Consider the following 25,857-nt stretch of genomic DNA (forward strand, 5'->3'; position numbering starts at 1 on the left):
TTACAAACTTCTTTGACCAAGAAGGTCTATGTCCATGTTTGACTGACTGCATAGCCTTCGAGGTGTGGACCTCATCTAGTTCCTATCCTGGCACCCTCCTCTCTTGGCAGCAAGAGCCACTTTATTTCCCACTGCAGGCTGCGGTACTCAGTCATCCTGAGGTTGCTGGGATGTAAAGAACATCATGACAATTTGGAGAGCTCTTTAAATTCTCTCTGCTTAAGGTCAGGATTAGATTTGAGGCCAAGCTCTTTTCCCCTTCTTTCCAAGTTCTAATAACTGTGCTTCTAACTTATTCCAAAAAGTCAAGAAGCCATTGGCATTTGCATTGTATTGTAGACTGCTGCATATAGGCCTGAGCTGTAAAAGTAACTCTGAACTAAAATTTAATAAGGAATTTCAATATATTCAATCATTTAAAATTTATACTAAAAATATAAATTTCAGCTTACTGCTTTATATATATATGTGTATATATGTATATATGTGTGTATATATACACATAGGTATGTATACTTTCAGGGCAGAGAAATACTTCATGCTGCTTTCAGTATAATAAGCTCACTTTTCACCGGGGAGGCCGATCCTGCATAGGACAAAATGGGAAAGGATGATAGCTGTTCCGTGCTGCCAAGTTGCAGAACTGTTAGTAGGGGAGGGAAAAACAGCTGTTAACCTGCCTGAAACTTCCTTGCCTTCATTTGTTACTGTCTCATAGTCAATAATCCTAATCCTTTGCTATTCTAACAAATCCTTCATACAAAGCTAATCCATAAATTTACAAGATAATGGCTGTTTGTTGTTGTTGTTGCTGTTGGCTCAGACTGACCAAGGAAGTCTGGTTCTAGTTCCCACATGTAGGAAGTGTGGAGATTTGAGATGGTATTTTTCAGTTTAGTCTTATTCATGTATGGTGAATGCATTTTAGTTCTATAGCATAGAGACCCTTTTAATATATATTTTTAGATTTTAGACAGAAAAGAGGCTCCAGTAAGTAGTGAATTACACTCCCCCAAAACTTGTGAGTTCATTTTATAATTACCCTTGTGAGCAGGACTGTGCATGCAGTACAGGAAACATCACCCAGGTACGCAGAAAGACTAGAAAGGGAGCAAATATGTATAAACTAACTAGCTGCTATGTTCTGGGTGCTAGAATAGACATTCTACTACTTCTCTTGCCATTACTGTTGCTGCTATTTCTAAGGGCAATTACTTAGTGAATAGCTACTGGATTCTAATCACTGTGCTAGGAAATTTACATTCCCATTTAAGTCTCACAAGGATCATGCCAGGTAGAAATTATTATAAGGAGATAAAACTACAGTTTAGAGAAGAAAAATAATTTACCCAAAGTTACTTGGGCAATGTCTAATCGACAATTCAAATCCAGATCTAACTACTTAGCATCTGAGCCATACTGACTCCCGTTTTTCTCCAAAATGCGCTGATGAAGTTGGTTGCCTTTGTTGGAGTAGCTTTTCCCTGTTGATTTTTTTTTAAATAAAAAAAAATAATGAAAAGTAAAAATTTGTAAGATTTAAAAAAATATCTTTCAAACCATACACATATTAGTACCTTCTAAATACTGACTTTCACCAGATTCTCAGGGCAAAATGTTTTGGTGGAGCATAAAATTGTGTTGATTACCCCAAATCCTTAAGCCATCTCTATTTGATATTGTATATTTCCATATCACTGACCTAATAAAAAAATTAGTTCCTATCTACTGCACCATTGATCTACATCTCATTCTAATTAAAGGCAGAATCCCTAGAACAGGGGTCCCCAAACTTTTTACACAGGGGGCCAGTTCACTGTCCCTCAGACCATTGGAGGGCCAGACTATAAAAAAAAACAAACTATGAACAAATTCCTATGCACACTGCACATATCTTATTTTAAAGTAAAAAAACAAAATGGGAAAAAATACAATATTTAAAATAAAGAACAAGTAAATTTAAATCAACAAACTGACCAGTATTTCAATAGGAACTATGGGCCTGCTTTTGGCTAATGAGATGATCAATGTCCGGTTCCGTATTTGTCACTGCTAGCCATAACAAGTGATATGACGTGCTTTGGAGCCATGATGCATGCGTCCTGTGTCACCGGAAGTAGTACTGTACATGAGCAACACCATGCTTTGCGGCGCCGCCAAATACAGTACTCCCGGAGCACAGGATGCGGATGTATCCTGCATTTCTCTCACTGACCACCAATGAAAGAGGTGCCCCTTCCAGAAGTGCAGTGGGGGCCCGATAAATGGCCTCAGGGGCCACATGAGGCCTGTGGGCCATAGTTTGGGGACCCCTGCCCTAGAACAAATGACATGAAATGAAGAAAAGAGACCAATTAATTTTGATAAACTTTTTAAAGCTAAGTCTCAATGTCATTGAAATAATTCAGCTGATCATTTAAAAAATTTATTTTGAAAAAAATTATTTTTGATGGCTAATGTAAGACTTTGAGGATAGTTACATTTGAGTTCATTGTGATTTTTCCATCTATTACCTGCGAGACTTGGACAATTTAAGTTCTCCAAACCTCAGTTTAGATCATCTTTAGTGTTCCTTTCACATTAAACGTGTCTAATTCTATGAACATGTTTTATCTAAAAATGTCTCTGCTATCTAGAGAAGGTCCCAGCACATTCCTGTTTGATTACATGCTTCAGTTGTATATATTTATATACATTCTACAGCATTGCGATAACTTTCAGATTTAATATTTTCAAAAAAGCTTACACTTGCCTTACCATCTGTACTACCAGTAGTCGCCGCTGTTGTGGCCATTCATATGCAGGTTCCCATTAGATTCGGACAGACAGTAAAGAAACAGTGGAGCCAAAAAATGGTGGGCCATTCCTTTATTCAAGATTTGTACAGGCCGACAAACAACACACACCAGGAAAAACTCTTCCCTCTTCATTCAGAGCTCACAAAGCCACTGATACATTATTTGGTTCCACAACGAAGAGAATCTTCTCCAGTTTCTCCTAGAATCAAAGACCTCACCAGTCCCAAAGCCCCTCACCTCTGGTTCCCCATCTGCCAACATGGATTCTTACTCTGCAAAAGTGGCTTCTATCTCTTTCCCTGCCATCTTGGCTCTTCTCTCCTTCTTCTTTCTTCTTTCTTCTTCTTCTTCTTCTTCTTCTTCTTCTTCTTCTTCTTCTTCTTCTTCTTCTTCTCCTTCTTCTTCTTCTTCTTCTTCTTCTTCTTCTTCTTCTTCTCCTCCTCCTCCTCCTCCTCCTCCTCCTCCTCCTCCTCCTCCTCCTCCTCCTCCTTCTTCTTCTTCTTCTTCTTCCTCTCCTTTTAAAACTTTTCTGGTGCCAAAATCTCTCCTCCAGCACACATTAGCATTACAATGGCCCTTCCCAAGCAGGAAGGTAATTTGCAATATCACAGATCACTTACCTGAAATTACTCAGCACCATTTTAAATAATAAAAGTGAACAAACTCAAATAACACAAATTTTACAAACTCATTTGCCCAACACCATCCTTTCAAGATTTCCCCAGAATTAGGGACGCCGGGATCTCAAAATTGTGTAGTGTAGCAACTCAATAAAAGAAGTAAGATTAGAAGCAAGATCTCTGAACCCCAAACAACTATGAGTACAATTTCCCATCTAAGCCAATTTTCTTTTTTACAGAAGGCGTAAGTAATAAGCAGAGTGTTTAATAGAATATTAGAAATAAAACAAGATTTATACAAAATTTGATTTAAAAAATACCCGGGTTCTAATGTAACACAGACATCTGAATCTGCCTCTAAAATTCTTGCTGTCAAAGCTGTCCCTTGCTGTCTACTGTGACATTTGAATACTTACCTTCTGCCAGTTTGTGTACCAGACCCAGAGGAGGCAGTTACAGGTAAAACCCAATGCGGTCCCTGCCTTCTTGGGATGCACAGTCTAATGAGGAAAGTAAGCACATTCCTTAGGAAATCTGAATAAAATATAGAGCATATTAAAGTACAGGTAGGCACGGTATACTGTGAGAGCCTAAAATACTTAGCCCAACCTGACCAGCTAGGGCAGACTTCCTGGAGAGGATGAATGGGTGATTGCTAGGAGGAGAGGAAATTCCAGGAAAAGGGAAAGCACAAATTCTTAGTATGAAACAACATACTGCATAAAGAATTAGAAGTTGTTTAGTATTATAAAACAACAACAACAAAATATAAGTAGAGTAGCCAAAGATGGAACTGAAGACGTGGGTAGAAAGCATGTCATGGAGACCTTTGTGTACCATACATACTAAGGTGTTTGGACTTTATTTTTTAGGCATCAGGGAGCCATCGAAGACTTTTAAATATAGGAGTGTTTGGTCAGAATTACATTTGTGACAGATCACTTCATCTGAAATTAGAAAGAGATATTCAAGTGGGGACAGGGGCCTCAACACTGGAAGTGGAATATCGGCTAGAAGGCAAGTCAGTCCAGCAGAGACAGTGAGGCCAAGGCAGTCGGTGAGTTACGAGGATGGAAACAAGAGGATGGATTTAGCAGTATCTTTTTCACTAACTTTGTTAATGCTGAGCCCTGCTTCATCTTAGTTTGTGCGTCTTAATTTTACAGAGAGCCTATGGTAGTGTGTTGAGGTGGATGAAGCCAGAAGCTGCTGCACAACATGAATTATTTAGTCTGCCAGCTTTTCACCAGCCTCTGTTTTCTCCCAGGGAATCGGCTCGAATCAGAGCCGGGTTCTCCTTAAAACTTAGGAAGCCAGACCTATTGTCTTATTTCATCCATAGTAGTCTCTTGTTCAAACATGAATGCCTGGTTCAACAGCTTGTAAGCCTTCCTCCTGTGGATACAAATACCAAATAGATAATAAATGGAATATTTGATATTCTCTCTTACTTTCAGGTCATTAAAAGAAAGAATCACATAAGTTGTCCCAGTTGCCCTTGGATCCTATAGTTGAAACAAGATAAAGGGCTCTGTTTAGCTATCTGTGTAAAGCAAATATAACTTGAGAATTGAAAAAAAAAAAAAAGTAAACACAGGCACTGAAACTGAAAGCAGGAGACTCTTGAAAATACAGACCGGTATATCACTGGTTAGAATTTCCTTCGTTTTGCAAAGCCACGAGCCACATGCATCAGCTCACCACAAAGTCATTAAGCCTTTTTAAGCTCAGATGAAAAACATTAACAAATACCACAAAAGGCTTTAGTATAGCCCCTTTGTTCATTCACATATGGCACTTTATAACTCCTGCGCCACTCCGGTCGTGTGTTTGTTTAAGCTGCCTCCATCAGGCTGGTCCTGAAAGAACAAAAGACATCTTGAGCAATCCTAAGCAGGAAATGGGCTAATCTAAACATGGTTTGTGACACTTTAAGTAGAATAGAAAGGGGAGGGATTGATTAGTCATTAATGTCCAATTGGCTCCATATGGATGTTGCAATAATAAAGCCCTTTTTTCAGAGCAGTAGCAGAGTTATTGAATTAGAGGTTTATGTTTCCTTAGAGCTGACCTTAGGGAATTCCCTTTTGGTTCTTCTTGTTGATTTTTTAAGAGAATGGAGTTTCCAATGGGGAAAAATAAAATAGAAGCTTTATCCACAATAACACTTGCTCATAATACTGCAAACAAGGAATGCATTAATTTAGCATCATTTTAATCCCTGCTATAATTTTAATCCTTAGTGCTTTCTTTGCATGCTCTTGCATCTTTGGTGGGGCAGTATTTCAGTGACCAATTAGATAGTGGCATGAACTTCATAACTGTTAATGGGCTCCTCTGATGTGCTTAGCTGTGCAGGGAAATGACATCCTCACAGGGGAAAGTGTTGTTCCAGGCAAGTAACAGTGGACTTTGAAATTCAGACTTATTTCAGATCACTGAATAGTGAGTGACTGGGGTAGCTTTGATGCAGGAGAAATGCACCAGGCTGAAAGTTAGACCCAGGCTCTAGATCTGGCTCTGCTTCTTGGTAGCAGTATAGTATTGGCAACTATTTATGTAAAAGAAAAATAGTATAAATATCTGAGCTTTGGTTTCTTCATTTATAAAATGGGACAAATATATCTACCTGCCTTCCCATTTTAAAGGACTATAAGAAGGATTAAGAAGATAATGTATTTACTGAAAGCACTTTGCAAATATTACTATATGTAAAAAATGACAAAACCAAAGCTGTCATACTTTGGGCACATCATGAGAAGGCACGGTTATTTGGAAAAGATGACAATGCTGGGAAAAATCAGTGGCAGTAGGAAAAGAGGAAGACCAAATATGAGTGGGATTAACTCCATAAAGGAAGTCGTAGACATGAGCCTGCAGGAGCCGAGCAGGGTTGTTGAGAACAGGACACTGTAGGCATCTCTCATTCATAGAGTCAGCAGGAGTCAGAGCTGACGCCATGGCATGTGACACAAAATTATTGAGCGTACTTAGTGTTCCTATCTTGTAAACTGATCTCTGGTTTAGTGTAGTCAAAAATGTAAATTGCTCTTTAAAGAATTACTTTGGTATTCTGATTAGTGACATATCTACAAAATTCAAAGTGCCCAATGGCTTTTTTCTTTATGTGTAGTCTATCTATCTATCTATCTATCTATCTATCTATCTATCTATCTATCATCTATCTATCTGATTTATTCCTTGAATGTCTTGGTCTGGATAAGTTCAATAATTGAAATAAATAGGATATTTGTTTTTAGTGGGATTAAAGACCCTTAAGATAAAAGCAGGGAAGTGGGCCCTGGCCGGTTGGCTCAGTGGTAGAGTGTTGGCTGGTGTGTGGATGTCCCGGGTTCCATTCCTGGTCAAGGCATACAGGAGAAGTACTCATCCCTCCCCCTCTCACTTCTCTCTCCCTCTCTCTTCTCCTTCCCTTCTACAGCCATGGCTTGATTAGAGTGAGTTGGCCCTGGGTGTTGTGGATGGCTCCATGGCCTCTGTCTCAGGCGCTAAAAAAATGGCTTCGGTTGCAATGGAGCAAGGGGCTCAGATGGACAGAGCACTGCCCCCTGGCGGGCTTGCTGGGTGGATCCCAGTTGGGGCACATGTGAGAGTCTGTCTTGGTCTTCCCTCCTCTCACTAAGTTAAACATAAATAAATAAATAAAGAAAGAAAGAAAGAAAGAAAGAAAGAAAGAAAGAAAGAAAGAAAGAAATGCAGGGACGTAAAAATTGCTGATGGCTTTCCTCTACATTGGACAAATGAAGGGATAACCCCTTAATCAAAGTACCATAGGTACTTTATGTTTTGTTTCTGCACCCTGGTTTCTAGTCTTTTACCAACCTCTAGCTCTGAAGAATTGTGCTGTCCATATTTTGCATTTGCCTTCTTTTAATGATGACACTATCAGTAGGCCATTCTTTGCTAACCTATCTAGGTAATCTTTTATAAAAGGTATCGAGAGCAAATCATACCCTCACCCCTGGCATCCCTCTTCTCAGAAGATGAACACATCACTTCCCTAATGATTAAGGCTCTTGCTCAGACATGAAATGTATTTTCCTGTCAAGTAAATCAGTAGGATAGCTAGATTGGTTGTTTTGTTTTGCTTTGTTTTTTACAAGAAGAAATCAAATTTGAATTTCAAGCAGACTTCTTATAAAGGAAGTTCACATTCTGGCAGTAAGCGGGAATGTGAAGTTTGCAGAACTTCCACAATCGTAGACAGCTAGCAGTCAGCCATGCCTGCAACATAGTGAATTAGGCCTCTACAATATTAAGATAGATTTGGTAGGATAAACATGGTTAAAAAAAATCTCACCTGTGTAATATTAACACCCTTATTTCCTAATTGTTCATGTCCCCTTCTAAAACTCCTTTATCTTCTACAATTTTGTGTCTGATGCACTCTATTATTGTTTATTATCTATCTACTCAAATAAGGGCCTGTCAGATGTATCCAACCCTTTCCAAAATCCCACAGGAGAACATCAACTATTCTGCTGATAGCCTGAAGTAGACTAAAATACCGTGATTGTCAAGTAACCCAGTGGTATAGATTCATGTCTCTTTTTATTAATAAGCCTTTTTGCCCTTTTTAATACCTCTCTTTGGGAAAGAAGACTGTCTTTTTGAGTCCACAGTGGCCTGATATGGCATACACTCATGTGTACAGAGAAAAGAATCTTTTTGAAAAGATTATTCTTGTTTCTTGGTTTGGTTTCTGTTTTATTTTCATTATTTTATTTTACTTTTTAAAAAAACTTAAGTTAAAAAGTTTTATTTGGAATGGTATCCCATCATACAGATATACCACACTTTGCTTACTGTCCAGTTATTTTCTGTCTTTGATTATTATGACTAAAACTACTATGGTGTTCTTATATAAATCTATGTCTGAAAAAAATTTTCATTTGTTTTGGGTGAGTACCTAGGATTAGAATTTCTGGATTTTTTTTTTAAATAATAAATTGCCAAACTGTTTTCCAAAATGGTTATGCCAATTCACACTTCTGCCACCAATACTTTAGAGTGCCAGTTGCTCCATACACCTACCAATATTTAAGGCAGGAAGCCATTTTAGTGGGTGGGATATGGTATATCATTGTTGTTCTAAGTTGTATTTTTTGGATTACTGATGATAAGAATTTACAGTTTATGTGTTCATTGGTCATACCTATATCTATACTTATATCTTCTTTTGTAAAATGTTTGTTCAAGTCTTTTTCCCATTTTTAAATTAGATTGTTTACTTTTCTTTGTGAAGCTCTTTATATATTTTTGATATAAAGTGTTAGATATGTGCCTAATGATTATTGTTTCTCAGTCTGTTTTTTGACATTCTGTTTCCTTAATAATGACTTTTGATGAGTAGAGTCTTAATTTAGATAAAATTCATTTTTATTTTTATTTCAGTTTTTCATTTTTCTTGTATATTTAGTGCCTCATAATGCCATATCTAAGAATCCTTGCTTATTCCAGGGTCACTAAAATATTCTCCTGTGTATTTCCTGAGGACTATTATAGTTGTTGCTTTTGGTTTTGTTATGATTCATCTCAAGTTAATTGTTGAGTGTAGTATGTGACAAGAGATAAAGGTATACTTTTTCCACATATTTATCCACTGTTTCTAGCACTATTTGTTGATAAAACTATCATTTCCCACTTTAATTACCGTAGGTCTAAAAAATAGTATTAAAAGTTGACTATATATGTGAGGATTTAATGCTGGACTCTCTGTACTGTTTCTCTGTTTGTTTATGCTTTACTGATACCACACTGTCCTTATTACTCTTGTCTTTAAAGTGTCACGAAGTACTGTTTCGAAAGTGTCACTTTGAGATAGGATAGTTTGAATCTTTGAACTTTCTTTAAGTTTGTTAGGCTGTCCTTAATGCTTTATTTTTTATATAAATTTTAAAATCAATCTGTTAATTTCTAAATAAGTGTCTTGAGAATTCTTATTGGGATTAGGTTGAATCAATAAATAAAAGTGGAAGGAATTGACATCTTAAAAATATTGAATCTTCTGATCTCATCGGTGTAATTCCTCTATTTATGTAGGTCTTCTTTCATTTAACTCACAAATGTTAAATTGTTTTCTGCACATGGTCTTAAAGTGTTTGCCTTTTAAAGATTTTATTTATTCATTATAGAGAGGGGGGACAGAGAGAGAGAGAGAGAGAAGGGGGGAGGAGCAGAAAGCAGCATCAACTCCCATATGTGCCTTGACCAGGCAAGCCCAGGGTTTTGAACCGGCAACCTCAGCACTTCCAGGTCGAAGCTCTATCCACTGCACCACCACAGGTCAGGCTCTGCACATGGTCTTGATCTATGTTTTGGTTAAATTCATTCCTAAATATTTTATTTTCTGATGCTATTATAATAAACTTAAAACTATTTTCTAATTTTTTGATGCTAGTATATAGAAATATAATTGATTTCTATACTTTCTATTTTATACAGTGACATCTCTAAATTCACTTACTAATTTTAGTAATGATTTCATAGATTTCTTAGAATTTTCTGTGTAAACAATGATATTATCTATGGATATATATAATATTCTTTATTCTTTTCAATTTGTATGCTTTTTATCTCTTTACTTGCAGAAGATTAGCAATGGCGAGACTGAACATCCCATAACTTGTTCTTCACCGTGGGGGAAAGGATTTTGTAGTTCACTATTAAGTCTGATGCCCTGCAGATTTTTCTTAAATGCCCTTTATCAGGCTGAGAAAGTTCCCTTTTATTACTAGTTCCCTGAGAGTTTTTAACATGAATGAATATTCAATTGTGTCCAAGCCATTTTCTGAATCTATTATAATGGTCATGATTTTTCCTTTTGCTTGGTTAATATACAGAATTATATTGTCTAATTTCAAATGTTAAATTAATTCTCTATTCTTGAGATATAGTCTCTTGGCTTTGATTTATTTTCCATTTTTCATATTGCTGGATTTAATTTACTAATATTTTATTAACAATTTTTGCATTTTTGTTCAAATCTCTGTCTGGGTCCAATATCTTGTGAAATAAATTTAGAAATGCACTTTCTTCCTCTACTTTCTTAGTTCAAGATTTATTTTTTCCTTAACTATTTGAAAGAATTTACCACTGAAACCGTTTGGGACTGGAATTTTCTTTGTGGGAACGTCATTGGTTATAAATCTAATTTCTTTATTGGCTCTAAGAGTGTCCAAGTTTTCTATTTATTCTTGAGTGAATATATATTTTTATCTTTCAAGAATGTGCTCATTTCATCTAAGTTGTCAAGTTAATTGAAATTAAGTTATTCAAAACACTCCCTCATTAACCTTTTAAAATTTTATTTATTTATTTTTAATTTTTAAATTTTGGATTGAATTTATTGGGGTGACACTGTTAATAATATTCCACACAGGTTTCACGCACAATTCCACAGTACATCATCTGTAGACTGTACCGTGTGTTCACCACCCAAAGTCAAGTCTCCTTCCATCACCATTTATCTGCTCTATACCCTCCCTCACCGTCCCCCTCACCCTCCATTACCCTTGTAATGTGAGTACTCTTTATAGTGAAATCCTTTTTCAATCCAACTATTGATATTTTTGTTTTCACTCTATCTGTTGATCAGTCTTACTAGGGACTTATTGATTTTATTGCTCTTTTCAAATTACCCTTTAATTTACAAATTGTCTTTATTGTGTTTGTATTCTATTTCATTTATTTCAACTCTGTATTCATTCTGAAAATCTGATTTGAATAGTGTTATTTAATTCATTTATATTTAATGTAACTATTGAATTGGATGGGCTTAAGTCTTACCATCTGCTATTTGTTTTCTATTTGTTCCCCTCAGTTTTTGGCCTGATATTTTTCCTTTCCTTTCTTGGTTTTAATTGAATTCTTTGATTATTATTATCATCATTAAAGACTCTATTTTTTTTAGAGAAGTTTTAGGTTCACATATATTCCATGACCCCACAAGTGTCTAGCCTCTCCCATTATCAGCATCCTCTACCAGAGTGATACATGTGGTACAAATGATGGACCTCCCTTGATATATCATTAGCACCCAAAGTTCTTAGTATACGTTAGGGTTCACTTGTAGTGTTGTACATTCCATAGGTTTGTAACAACATGTATCCATTAGTATGATATTATACGAATATTTTCACTGCCCTAAAGTTCCTCTGTGCTCTGCTTATTAATTCGTCCCTCCCTTTTCCAGCTGTGGCAACCACTTATCTTTTTTACTGTCTCCTTCCAAATCCTCTTTTCTGTCTTCCTTTTGAATTACTCTGTTGGCATTTTAACTCTACCTCTTTGTATTTTCTTAGTTGTATTTTCTGGTGATGCACAATGCATCCTTAACTGAGTATCCTTACAGTTAAAATGTTACCATTTCTCATAAAATAAAGCAACTCTTAACAACTTAAATCCATTTACTCCCCTCCATTTGCTAATGGGCTATGGTTCTCACATATTTTACCTCTTTGTTTGTTATAAATCTCACAATACAGTGTTGTGTTTTGTATTAAATAGTCCCTTGTCTTTTAAAAACATTAAATAATCAGTTATTAATGAAGTCCAGAGAAGAAATAATTTAAAAATTTTAGTCACATATTTATCATTTTTGATGCTCTTCTTTTATTTTTGTATATCCAAGTTTTTTCATCAGATGTCATTTCTGTTCATCTTGAATAATTTTCTTGAATATCTCTTTTGGTATGGGTCTGCAGGAAAAGAATCCTCTTAACATTTACTTATTTGAAAACGTATTTTACATTCATTTTAAAACATATTCCCTGAGTAAACTTCTGAGTTGATGTATTTCATTTCTCCTTTCAGCATTCTAAAGATATTCTATAGTCTTCTGTTTTTTGTTGTTTCTATTCATCTATCATTGGGATTATTGCTCCCTTGTATGTAAATGTGCCCCTTTTCTCTGGAATTTTCCCTTTATCTTTGGTGTTCAGCAGTTTGGCTGCATACTACCTGCATTTATCTGAATGTCTTGAATCTGTAAACTGATGTTTCTCACCCAATTCAGGTAATTTTCAGCCAATCTTCAAATATTTTCCATTATGATTCTTTCTCTTCTCTTTTAGTGGAACTTTCACATATTTTAGGACACTTAATGTTGTTCTACATCTTGTTGAGTCTCTGTTTACTTTTTCATCTTTTTTTCTTAATGTCTTGGAGACTATAATTTCTTTTGATGTGTTTTCAAGTTCACTGACCCTTTATCTGCACTCCAAACCTCTGTGAAGCCTATTCAATGAGTTTTTATCTCAAGTATACTTTTCAGTTCTAAAATTTCTATTTTTTTCTTTTATTTCTATGCTAAGCTTTACCCTATCTATACATTCATTATGACAATCTTTTTCTTCAAGTCCTTGAACATATTTATATTGCTTACTTTAAAGCCCTTGTCTACATATTACACTGCCTGAGTCATCTCAGTTTCTCTTTTTGTTGACCTATTTTGCTTGTATGTTTTCTGGGACACATTTTCCTGGTTGCTTGAACAACTAGTTGTTTTTTATTACGTATGTACCTTGTGGATTATAAAGTGTACTAACTCTGGTTTCTATTATCTTCCTCTATTTAGAACACTAATTTTCATGCTAGGAGGCAGGTAAAATACTTGCTGATCCCATTGAACTTGTAGAAGAGTTAGAACACATACCAAAAGTCAGTCTTAACTGGATTAATGGGTCAGAACCCATTATCAAGATGCTGGGCAGACTGGGGAGTATCATCATGGAAAAGTTGTCAAACCCTGGATCTCACTCAGTGAAATTCCTTTCTTTCTAGGGCTGAATCCTCTCCAGTTTCTACTTAATTTTGGTAGATCTCAAGTGACTTCAAATGATTGCTTTTTCATATTTTTTAAGAGTTTGTAATTATTATCTGCTTGAAGGTTAGTCTGGTATAAGCTATTCTGCCATTACCAGAACTAATCCCAGGAGAGAATTTTTTGTGCCAACATTTTACATGGATCACAGTCTGTCTGACAGAATGTAAGTTTTAGTAGGCTTTTGAGGAGGTATTTATTCACCTTATTTTTCTCTATTCTTTATTATCAATTCACTAGTAATTATTGAGACTATTCAGTGGTAGTTTCTCATTAAATTTCCATTTTGACCTCTTCTAGGACATATTTGTTCATGTCACTACCCTGCTTAATGACCTTAAAGAATTCTTGGCTTGGCATTCAAAGGTATTTAGCAATCTGGCCCCTACTTACTTTTCTAATTTCATCTCTTAATGTTCTTCTATTTTTTCTATAAGCCCAAGCTATAACCAGCTGCTTTTTATCCCCTAAATCCTACTATGCTTTTGCTATAACTTTGTGCCTTTATTCATACTGATTCTCCAGCCTGGAATGCTTTCACATTCATACCTGCTGGTAAATTCTTTTTTTTTTTTTTAATTAAATGAGAGGTGGAGAGGCAGGAAGACAGACTCCCACAGGCACCCCAACCAGGATCCACTGGCATTCCCCCTACTGGGGTGATGCTCTGCCCATCTTCTCCGTTGCTTGGCAACTGAGCTATTTTAGCACCTGAGATGAGGCCATGGAGCCATCCTCAGTGCCTGGGGCCAACTTTACTTGAACCATTCGAGACATGGCTGGTGGGCTGGGGGGGGGGGGGGTGAGGAGAGAGAGAGAAGGGAGAAGGGTGGAGAAACAGATGGTCACTTCTCTGTGCCCTGACTGGGAATCGAACCTGGGACTTCCACATGCTGGGCCAATGTTCTACGGCTGAGCCAACTGACCAGGGCTTGGTAAATTCTTGCTCTTCCTTTAAGATGCATTCAAGCATGACTTCCTCTCTGAAACCTTCTTGATATATATCTCTGTTCATTCTAATAACATTAATAGCTTCACTTCTGCTGTCATAGTATTTTTAAATTACTTTTGTTAGTATTTATACTGTTTTGTAATTTTCTTTTTATGTATCTGTTTCCCTCATTGGACCAAATTCTTAAAAACAAGACACATCTGTTATTATTCTTTGTATACCCAATCACAAGGCTGGATATACCTAAAAGCGTCAGAAGTGTTTGATGAATTAATGCATTGATAAATGATTACTAGGCACATTATAGAATTAGCCAGAATTCCTCCTTAGTGAGAGCTTTATGTATACGAAAACACATACCAAACACTTACTCATTCACTCACATAACTCTTGGAATTTACCCAGGAAGGGGGCCTCTGTAGGATTAGTTTAGGACCATTGCCATAGGCTGTGATAGTTAAACTGGCCCTCTTTCCAACCCACCTGGAAAACTCAACTTTCTGTCTTCTCTTTAAATCATTTAAATCGCAGATACCTAAAGAGGTTTTTGCCTTTACAATTTCTATTTTCTCCGCATAGACTATCTCTCTCTATCTAACTGAATGTTTGCCTTTACACAAATTATGATATGGGAGATGAAGGATGAATTAATCCATCCACGCTTCTTCGGCAGAGTTAGAGAGAGAAGGAATTCTTGGAGTACAGGGGACCAGCGTGCCTGGTGTCGTGTTGTTGACCTCTTGACCTTTCAGTAACTGTCACTTAGGAATGCTTTTGCTGGTAACTAGAGACTCTTAGGTCAGCTGAAAAGCAGTAGTTTTCAGGTACATAGCTGTGGTTCTAGGCTTCTTCCAAATGCTTTCCATGAGAAGACATAGCATGAACAGTGAACTCACCAATGATTCCTCTGCTATTAAAAGTAGAAGAAACTGCCGCATAGAATTGTGAGACAGTTCTGGATTTGTCCGTAGGACAATTCTGGATTCCAACACAGAACATTGGCTACTTTAGGATAAAGTTGCCTTTTTTTTTTAAACTTGATGTTGTTTTCAAAAATGAATGAAGCAGTATGAAGTCACACTTGACATGTAGATTTTAAAGTTAATTAGAACAGACAGTGGATTTTAGGCTTTAGATATTCAGACTAATAACATACCTTTTGTAAACAATTTTATCGTATTCTATAGAATTTTCCTTATCTGTTTCAAAGGGCTTTTATAATATATAATCTCTATTTTAAAATTTCTGCATTTAAAAGACACATATCCGGTTATATGTATTTCTACTGTTGCAATAATAATTTACTACCCATTTTGTTTTATAAAGCAAAGTTTGGGGAAACTAAAGGACACTTTCTAAATATTCTTTTGATTTTGTGGCCTCTTAATACTTTCTTAAAATTATGGTTCTGGTCAGATTTCAAATCCAGTTTAAAAATGGTTTCAAACCTCGATCTTCCTGGATGAGTCTCTTCTTCTTTCCGAATCCTGGTTCATAGACACAACAGTCTTAGTTTTGCTTAAAACATCCCCATTCTTTTTTCAGTTGATTCCCTTTAGAAGAAAGAAAAGGAGGTGAGAAAGAAAGAAATGTGTGTCTGACCCAGAGCATTTTCTATTTTCCCTTTCTTAAATTGTATTGTTATGCTATGTACTGTGCTTTGATTAATTTCTGAGAGCATCCCTTTTGAGTCCTGGAGCTCTGTCATGTGATTAATTTGGAGCCAATTTCATGCAGACAGTATGTACTATGGGAGAAAAGGGCAAGGGCAGTGGAGGGCGGTTGCTGGGGTAAACCTGAACCTTGTTCCTTGGCAGAAGGTAAAGTTGAGCGAGATGGAGGAGTGTGGGGAAGCTATGCTGTGGCTGTGGAGTTGACTGAAGGGAGAGAGAAGGGCACTGTGTGCTACACCTGGGGGAATCTGTTGGCATAGAATTGAAGATCTACTAAAACCAGAATCTAAAAATCCACCATGTAGGACAGGGGTCCCCAAACTACGGCCCACAGGCCACACACAGCCCCCTGAGGCCATTTATCCGGCCCCCGCTGCACTTCTGGAAGGGGCACCTCTTTCATTGGTGGTCAGTGAGAGGAGCATAGTTCCCATTGAAATACTGGTCAGTTTGTTGATTAGAATTTACTTGTTCTTTATTTTAAATATTGTATTTGTTCCCGTTTTGCTTTTTTACTTTAAAATAAGGTATGTGCAGTGTGCATAGGGATTTGTTCATAGTTTTGTTTTTTTTTATAGTCCGGCCCTCCAACGGTCTGAGGGACAGTAAACTGGCCCCCTGTGTAAAAAGTTTGGGGACCCCTGATGTAGGAGATCAAACACATCCTATTTACAATGAAAATACATCTTTTCAATGAATAAATAAGTGGAAACTGACCCTTTAATTTTGCTAGAGGTTAAGAGAGAGCTATGACCATAAGAGCAGATCTCAAATGTTAATCACCTGTGGCATAGTAGTTAACTTAGAATACTATTGGAATGTTTTTGCATATGACATTCTCTGCAAGCCTGTCTTTTTTTATGTGTATGTATGCAAGTATATAAATTGCTGAATCCATGTCAGTTGTAAAGTAATGGCACTGAGGGCATCATAAATTACCACGGTGATCCTCAGGAGAAGACACTGTCGTATCTGAATGAGTGTTTCACTCCAGAGTAATGTATGCCTTCATCTGGCCCAGCAGTCAGCATATTGCCCTGTGTTGATGGATATTGTCAGCTGGAAGCTACACTACATTTCACTGCACAATAAACATGGCTGTCAAACCCATATAAAGTGAAATCAATTTATCCTGTATGGTCAGTGCATTTTAAATGAAATTAATGTACTGTGGGTATGGTGGCAAAAAGGTAGCATATTAGTTATGCATCTTGGGATCTGAGTTTTTTCATGTCAGGAATCATTCTGTCTAGCAGTCCTAAAAGAAGGCCTGTTTGTGGAATGTTATCTTCTCATGGCCTTAAGAAAGTTGCCCCTCTGCCCTCCTTCCTGTTTAGAAAAGAATGAACAATATCATCCAATTCAGCCCTTTTATCTTGTTTTTTGTTTGCAACAAATGATGGCCATATTTGCCAAATAATAGTGCACTTTAATGTTTTAATTTATTTCTAGCTCTGACACAAACAAATTGCTACATAATCAGGGTATCTGGAAATAGCACAGAAGAGCCAGAGATTGATTGGGTCATGTTGTTCCTATATAATCACTCCACTGAGCTGAAAGGATTTACTTTTTCCAAAAAGTAGAAATGTTGGGTTTTAATGTATACTTTGTTTCTAAGCTTTTGGGAGCAGGCTTTCGGTTAATGCAGTAGGAGCCCTGGCTTGCCATCAGTCCAACGTTACATTTAACTAGAGAAGTTCTCAATCTACAGGGAGATATTTAGTAGTTGCCACATTGTAAAGCATACATGTATGTCATGCTGGTGCATGGAAACAAGCGAGAGCTATGTTCACTCGTTTAATTGATTTATTCAATCATTCATTAATTTGACATATTTTACTAATTGAAACTCTGCGTGCCAAGTGCTTTACTGGAACTGAGGGACACAGCCGTGAACGGGAGCCAGTTCCTGCCGTATCCTCACAGAGCTTTCAATCTAGTGTGCCACCAGAGGCACCTTTTCAGAAACTAGAAAATCATATCAGGAATTTGGACGTAGTTTTGTGTGTGTGTGTGTGTGTGTGTGTGTGTGTGTGTGTGTGTGTGTGTGTTAAAGAACTACCCTTCAACAGCAGAAAAGTATATCAGGACCCTTGAAATGCATGCCTTTTAGTCTACTACTTTTGCATATGAGTTGAAAAACAAAATAATCTTTTACGTATTAAACATTTATTGAGCATCTATTATGTGGGAAATCCTGGGGATACATGAATGAGTACAACATAAACAAGAACTTTAGGGGTCTCATATTCCTGGGGATGGAGTAGAAAAATGAGAGGGAGGTCATTTCTTGGAGCCTGTAGCACAGAAGGAAGAAATGACTGCAGCCTGGGACGCGTCACTGCAAACGCTGTTCCTGTGGCCGTCCCCACGTGTCTTCACCACCCTCCCCTAGTCACATGCTCACTTCTGTTCATCCTCCAAGACTCAGCTTAGACAGAACCTCTCCTAGGACGCCTTGGCTAACTGTCCCTCTGGTGCCCTCTTGGCGCCCCATTTACTTCAATATTACAAGCACTTAACACAATAGCTGTGATAATTGTCTTTTGGGGTCCATCTCCCTTTTGAACTGTGAGCTACTTAAAAATGGTTTTATTCGCCTTGTATCCTTAGCACCTGACATAAAGCCCAACTCATAGTAATTGCTCAATTAATAGTTTTATTGAGTTAATTAATTAATTTATGAAAGATCTGAATGGGTCTGGAAGGTGAGTGGGACTTAGAGTGAAGAGGTAGGAGGAGGGGCCTCCTCCCTGCGCTGAGAAGGGTGCTGGCCAAGTGCAATACTGTGAGAGGGAATCCTATCGGAGGGAAAGAGACCGTTTGAAGTGGCTGCTGTGTTTGGCAAATGAGGCTAAAATGACAGGTAAGGGTCTGCCTTTAAGGAGAGGAATCACAGCAGGGAACTTTAGTGTAAAATAACACTAGTCATTGCCCTATCTTTATCCGCAGTGGATTGCTTTCAGAAATGTACTAGGTGTATAAAAGCATGCAACATTAATTCTGCCCAGTGTGTCTTTGAGGCCTGCGTCAGAAGGGCCTGTAGAATTGTCATTTGAAACTGTCCTCTGCTTCCAAGAGGTCACGTAAAAAGAAGAGAAGAGCCTCAGGAAAACAGCTGAGCCAGGCAGCAGGCTGTGTTACACAATCCAGATAATAATACTTTGCACTCATCTTGTTCTTCCTGCCCTGACATTACAGGAAGTAAAGCAATGAATGGCTCTGCAGCTAAACTACAGCAGTATTATTGTTGGCCAACAGGAGGTGCCACTGTGGCTGAAGCACGAGTCTACAGGGACGCCCGCGGCCGGGCCAGCAGCGAGCCACACATCAAGCGACCAATGAATGCATTCATGGTTTGGGCAAAGGACGAGAGGAGGAAAATCCTTCAGGCCTTCCCCGACATGCATAACTCCAACATTAGCAAAATTTTAGGTGAGTGCTGCCACTGAGGCTGGTCTTCTACCCTGTGAGCATCCCACGAGTGGAAATCTGGGGCACAGTTTGGTACTTATGGGATACTGTGATTTGCCGAAGTTAGAGATAAGCCAGCAAGCTGCCCCCGGAGCCTGTCCTCACCTCTGCGTCCCCTCCCCCAGAGTGTGGCATTTAGGTTTGGGAGTCATTGCATCCACAAGGTGCCAGGGCAGGACTGACTAAAAACTTCTTTTAGAGACAAAACTATTTATAGTATGTGTTAATACTGTGAATTTGGCAACTCTGAGAGGTCATTGCTACACAGCAATCCTGGAGACAAGCTTTGTCTTCTTTTCTTACTCCGTCTTCTTAAATGCAGAAGTTGCTGTGAAACCTGGTAAACACACCCACAGAGCCTACAGTTTCCTGCTTTAGTGTTCTCCGATTTTGCATCTTCCTCTGAAAGAACTTACCAAGAGCCCCCAAATAGTGTGAAGTCCATGGAGTGTAGAGCAGTGCCTCTAATGATAATGTGAAAACTTGTAAAATAAAACTCCATTTACTGTAATAAGATGTGACTAGCTCAAATTTCATAGCCGTGAGTGGAACACACAAGACCACAGGGCAGAGCGGCCCATTTTGTGGTGAGTCGCCGGAGTGATCCTCCCGTTTCTCGGGATTAAATTCAAGCCCAGTTCTATTAGTGTAAAGCTTGCCTCGTGCGGATTATACAGTTTGGAACGATTGTGCTCAACATATTGAACATATTTTATTCAACATGCAGCATTACAGTCAACATGTTTCCTCTTTAAAAAGAGAAAACACAGACGGCGCTGTGCTCTTGAAGCTGTCACGACGTGACAGGATCTTAAGGCGAGCCGTTGAAGAAGCCGAAAAACATGAGAGGCTTAAATGGTGGTTTTCATTTTTTAAATGTTTTGTTCAAAAGCAATAAATATTTAACCTGAGTAAATATCAGTGATCTGGACATACACAAATACACATGTTTTGTTACTGTATAAATAATTTAACTTGATTCAGAGACATTTTGAGGCAGTGACCTCTAAGAAAATTTAAAACATACCTAAGATCAAATAGGGGTGAAATGTTAAAATACAAATTTTCCCTTTTTTTTTTTGTTTTGACTTCTGAATTTCACGATGGATAGTAAATGTCATTGCAATTAAGTTTATTTTTAGAGTTTCAGAGATATGCAGAGGGGTATTATTCCTTCTAATTTAAATACCTTACAAACCAAAATGCTCCCAATGCGAATATTAAAATTTTTTTCTAATTAACAGACATTCAGAAGAAAACCAATGTTTCTCTGTTCTTGAAGTTTGATATCTAACTTTGAAAAAAGAATTATTATTTTTTTTGCCATTTGTGTAGCAGTGAGACTAAGCTCCCAGATGGGCACAGAATGTCTCTGTTTCCATTTTGGCAGCTGTGGGGAATCTGTATTATTGGTGTGCATTCTGTGAAAAAAAAAAGTCTTAAGAACATAGTAAGTGTATTCATTGAAATATAAACTTTTTAGCCCAAGAGTACCAAGAATCCTCTATTAACTGGGGCTGGAAGCTGCTTGGAAGCTGGTGGGACACGGAGAAGCCTATCTGCATCAACTTTCTCTCTGACTTTCGCACAATCGGGAAAGAACAGGGATGGATGTGCTATTAGAGCAGACCAGGATATTGCTGGCTACAGAGACTATTTGTACAACTTTTCCATTTGTTTATGTATGAAAAATCTCCGCCGAAGAATAGCTAACATCCAGTCAGCACAGCTGTTACTGCTTTATTCACCAGCGAGACACAAAAATGCAATTTGATACATGTAAAAAAACACATCCCTTCTTCGTCAAGTGTTTAGATAATTCTCTATAAACAATATTAGAGGAGTGAATACTTTTCCTTCTTCCTGTATAAACCATATTAAAAAATTTTGTACTTTCATTGGTACAGCTTTGAATGAACGTTTATAGTACTTGAACATGTTATATATAATTCCAACTGTACCTTCCGGTTCTGAAGCTGTAACTTCTTAAGGAAAGTTTAGGCTTTTTACTTACCCTAGGCCAGGGAAGACAGTGTGCACAGTAGGTTTTTATATATGGAAGGTTATCACATCTGCTGACATCTTATTAAAGCATAGCGTGGCTCAAGATGCTTGCAGTGAGATGTTGGAATTTCTGGAACCAAGAAAGCTTTTCCTGAGAATCCTGTCATATTGAAAGTATGCCGAGGAAGACCAGGTTTTTAACCTTCTTGAGAGACAGGCAGATGTATGGGGATAAGACTTGGGTGTAAGAGGTGATCTATGAGCAGAAAAGACATGTTTTAAAACAATACACCTATTGTAACACCAGCTTTACATTATTGAGAGAAATCATGTCATAAATGTATCATATACAAAATTATTCTTTGCTCTATAGGCTAAAAGAGGAGTTACGAGGCTCAGGGATGTATGGTCATAGGAGTCCCTCAGAACACAGGGGAGTGGAGCAGTGGGAAGGTGTACCTAGCTGTATTTGCCAGGAGTGTTTGCCTTCACTCCTTGGGTACTTAAGGCTATTTTTATATCCAGGGTCTCGCTGGAAATCCATGTCCAACCAAGAGAAGCAACCTTATTATGAAGAGCAGGCCCGGCTAAGCAAAATCCACTTAGAGAAGTACCCGAACTATAAATACAAACCTCGACCGAAACGCACCTGCATTGTTGATGGCAAAAAGCTCCGGATCGGGGAGTATAAACAACTGATGAGGTCTCGGAGACAGGAGATGAGGCAGTTCTTTACCGTGGGGTAAGTGCTCCGGAATTTACTGTGGCCACCTGGGCTCTCCCTTCCCAGTGGAAAACCGCAGGGTGGCTACTGGCGGCTTGTGTGGGAAAAAGATTAGGGAAGGGAGGAGGTTGTGACAGACTGAAGGTGCTCGGCTAGGGTGATCTTTGCAGGGTCACCGGCACACACAGCTTTGCAGCACGGCTCCTGTTCACATCCAAACCTGTGGCAGATCCCTCCCAACTGATCACCCCTTTTGTTGTCTCCCCAAAGGATCTAAGATGTTCAGTGCCCACACACAAAGTCCCTGGTAGTTTATTTAAGCAGACACACAGGGAGAAAAAAACCCAAAAAAACAAAAAACTAACCTTAAGAAATCCCCAGAAGCTTTCCAGCTTCTCTGGGTGGTGCTTCTGACTCTAATCACAATAGTCTGCTTTTGTTGTGGGCTCTACCACAAGATAATTGGCCTTGACATTGGTTAGAGGACCTCATTTTTGGCATAGGATCCAGAACTCCTGTTGCAGTAAATTGTTCTGTGGTGGAAACAGTAACAATGTGGATTTTCTTGCTTAAATCAAAAACTAGACATGTTTTTGATATCTTCAAGTCTGATTTCATGTCATTTTGTTTAAAAATTAGGTAATAGATTTCTGGTATAAATTTCGACTTGGCTGACTGGCTGTCTGCATTCAAAAGAGGCCCCTTGTAACCACAGTAGTCAGGATAAGTGGGGATGCAGATGCCTGTAGGTTCCAGCACTCCCGGACCTGGGGGGGGGGGCATTCTGGAGGTGCCGGCCTGAGGCAGCTGGGAGCAGACTGGGAAGACACTTGGGGAAGAGCTCGAGACAGCAAAGCAGAGTTAGCAGAAAGGAAGCTGCATTCGCTGCTAACTGGATGGAGAACTGAGGAGCCGTGCCGGGCAGGGGAAATACAAAAAGAGACGCCTTCTAGGAGAAGGAAAGAGCTCATTCGTTTTAAGGACACTCAAAAAATAACCTCATGAAACTAAAAGTTGGGTCCAGAATCATGTGTTTAAAAGCATAAAGACAATTTGGAATAGTAAGTAGTCAGAATAAAAACAAAATGCAAGAAGTCTGGGGCATGAATCTATATAATACACTGAGTGTCCTGGGAGGAGCATGGGCTTTGGAGTCTATGAGGTTCAAACACTAACCATGCCACTTCCTTGGGCAATGATGAAACTTCTCTAAGCTTCTGTTTCCCACCTGTGAGATGAAACAAATAATAGTATCTATGTCAGATGAATGATGAGATGATTCAATGAGGCAATGCTTTTAAAAGTACTTTACAAAGTGCTTACTTAGAATAATATCAATAAAGGTGAATTCCTGTCATCATTACTATTAAATACAGATTTACTATCATAGTGAAACTATATGTTCACTATGATAATCACTAGATAATCACTGAATTTCTTTCCAATGATGTGGCAGGAACTTTTGGAGGTAAAGAGAGGCTTAAGTCACTGTTGTTTGAGGATCCCAATCTATTAACAGGTGAAGACATGCCAATATAGGATTAGCTGATTCACCTGTATTATAAAAGTTTGCATTTAAAAAAATAATGCTTGTAAAACCAAAAGTACAACTTGGTGTAATTGATCTATTCATATGCTAATTAGAGGATTTATGAAAAATACCAATTTATAGTGTAGTTTAGGAAGTGTAGTCATCTGAACAAAATATTTTTTTTTTTTTGTATTTTTCCAAAGTTAGAAGTGGGGAGGCAGTCAGACAGACTCCCGCATGCGCCCAACCGGGATCCACCGGGCATGCCCACCAGGGGGCGATGCTCTGCCCATCTGGGGCGTTGCTCTGTTGTAGCCAGAGCCATTCTAGCGCCTGAGGCGGAGGCCATGGAGCTGTCCTCAGAGTCTGGGCCAACTTTGCTCCAGTGGAGCCTTGACTGTGGGAGGGGAAGAGAGAGACAGAGAGGAAGGAGAGGGGGAAGGGTGGAGAAGCAGATGGGCACCTCTCCTCTGTGTCCTGACCGGGAATCGAACCCAGGACTTCCACACACCAGGCCGATGTGCTACCACTGAGCCAACCGGCCAGGACCACAAAATGCAAATTTAAGACTGCGTGGTCCATGTCTTCTTTTGCTCCCATCAGTGTATCTCTCAGACTATATATAATCTCTTTTGAACAGAGAATCAAAAGTTTAAATTTGAGAGCCTTTGTGATTCCCACCCTCCTCTCAACCATGTGCCCTGTGTATCTAGTGATACATACTGGGTCTCTTTCACCATCGTCTGCGAGCCTATCAAAGGTACTGTTTTAGTTTTAGTTTCCTGGTACTTACTTACTTGAAAATCTGAGATGCAATAATTCTACTTAATTTAGTTCCCTGTACCAAGCACATTGAAACAACTCTGGATCAAAATACCTCAACACATAACAATTGCTTGTAAAAAAAAATAATAATAAAACTAAAACAACTCAGTAGCCTGTATATTTTATGGGCGTTTTAGATATACAAATCACATAATCCTCTAAACAGGATAAAGAAGTGGAGGCTTCTAGAGTCTGATGGCAGCTGAAAGCTGAGAAAGAACAAAGGTTTAAAGCCAGGTCTCTGCCTCCGTTGTGCCAGATGACTGAGGAATTGTTCTGACCACATTGCCTCAAAATAAATCTTGTAGCTCTGTTTTGGCACAGTCATGAGCATGGCTGTGCTATTTGAGGAAGAGCTCCTAGAAGCTAGAGAAGCTAAGATCTTTGGTTGGAGTGCACAGCGGCATAAAAAGAGTTTTGAAATTTAGAGAGTAAGGATCCTGATTTTGGTACTGGGGGGAGTTCATCACAGAAGGATCATTTTAGTCTGGGGAAAAGGGTTATATAGATGTGCAGGCAATGACCAATGGATGTCTTATTCTTTAATCATCAGTGCTGAGTATTTTCTTCTGCCCATCTTGGTAATACTTGCTACATAAAGCCAGGTATTATTTCCTCTTAAAGAATTGTATTTTCTTTCAAGTAGTTGTATTTTATGGATTATTAACTCCCTGGGGTTCATCTTTGGAAATTGACCTTCCTTAGATGTGAAGTTGTTACAAGAGGGAAAAAAAAATTCAAACATTGCTATTGACTTCAGAGTGAATGGGGATAAGATCAATATTTATAGCTGATTTTGAAAAGACATGCATAACTTTCAGGCCAATATAATTTTGCTCAACATTGTCATGTATTTTTACTGACAATACGACTAAGAGTTCAGTGAGTTAGATGTTTTTTTCTTAGCTGTTATGAAATGAATTTATCAATAATATGAAATGGAGTAAAGTTATCTCTTACCTTGAATTTAACCTCCTTAATTGACAGGTTAATTTTGTACTAATTCCAATAAGAATACTGTTAATATTGAAATGATATTCATTAGGGTATATATTGTTAGAAAGTTGTCTTTTTCCAAAGAACTATGGCCAAATACACTTCTATCTATATGAAACTCATGCAATAATTTCCAGTGAACTAAGAGAGGATTATGCAGATATTATAAGATATTAAATTTGGGGCTATTTTTTATTAATAATAATGGTAAATTATTGGCTATGACCATTTGCTACATACAGTGCTCAGTGAATTATACAAACTATGGCAAATACAACAGATTTACAAAATCTTCGCAATGGGATTGAAAAACACAATGTTCAGAGATGTTAAATAATTTGTCCAAGGCCACACAGCTAGTAAATTGCAGAGTTGAGATTTAAACCAGGCTTATATGAATGTGAAACATATGT

General features: G+C 38.1%; 1 protein-coding gene across 18 annotated transcripts in view; it reads left to right on the top strand.

Annotated features, from left to right (window-relative positions):
• Positions 1-25,857, top strand: part of SOX6 (SRY-box transcription factor 6) — a 655,048-nt gene that overhangs the window by 614,293 nt on the left and 14,898 nt on the right. For 13 of the 18 annotated variants that reach the window (XM_066365360.1, XM_066365351.1, XM_066365321.1 and 10 more), the window contains 2 exons: positions 19,092-19,325; positions 21,894-22,110. In XM_066365360.1, coding sequence (XP_066221457.1) covers positions 19,092-19,325; positions 21,894-22,110 — 451 coding nt within the window. The remainder of the gene's footprint in view (positions 1-19,091; positions 19,326-21,893; positions 22,111-25,857) is intronic. The other 5 variants (XM_066365312.1, XM_066365421.1, XM_066365369.1 and 2 more) reach the window with 1 other exon arrangement.

The sequence above is a fragment of the Saccopteryx leptura genome, chromosome 1 (genome assembly GCF_036850995.1).
Source record: "Saccopteryx leptura isolate mSacLep1 chromosome 1, mSacLep1_pri_phased_curated, whole genome shotgun sequence".
Taxonomy (NCBI): Eukaryota; Metazoa; Chordata; class Mammalia; order Chiroptera; family Emballonuridae; genus Saccopteryx; species Saccopteryx leptura.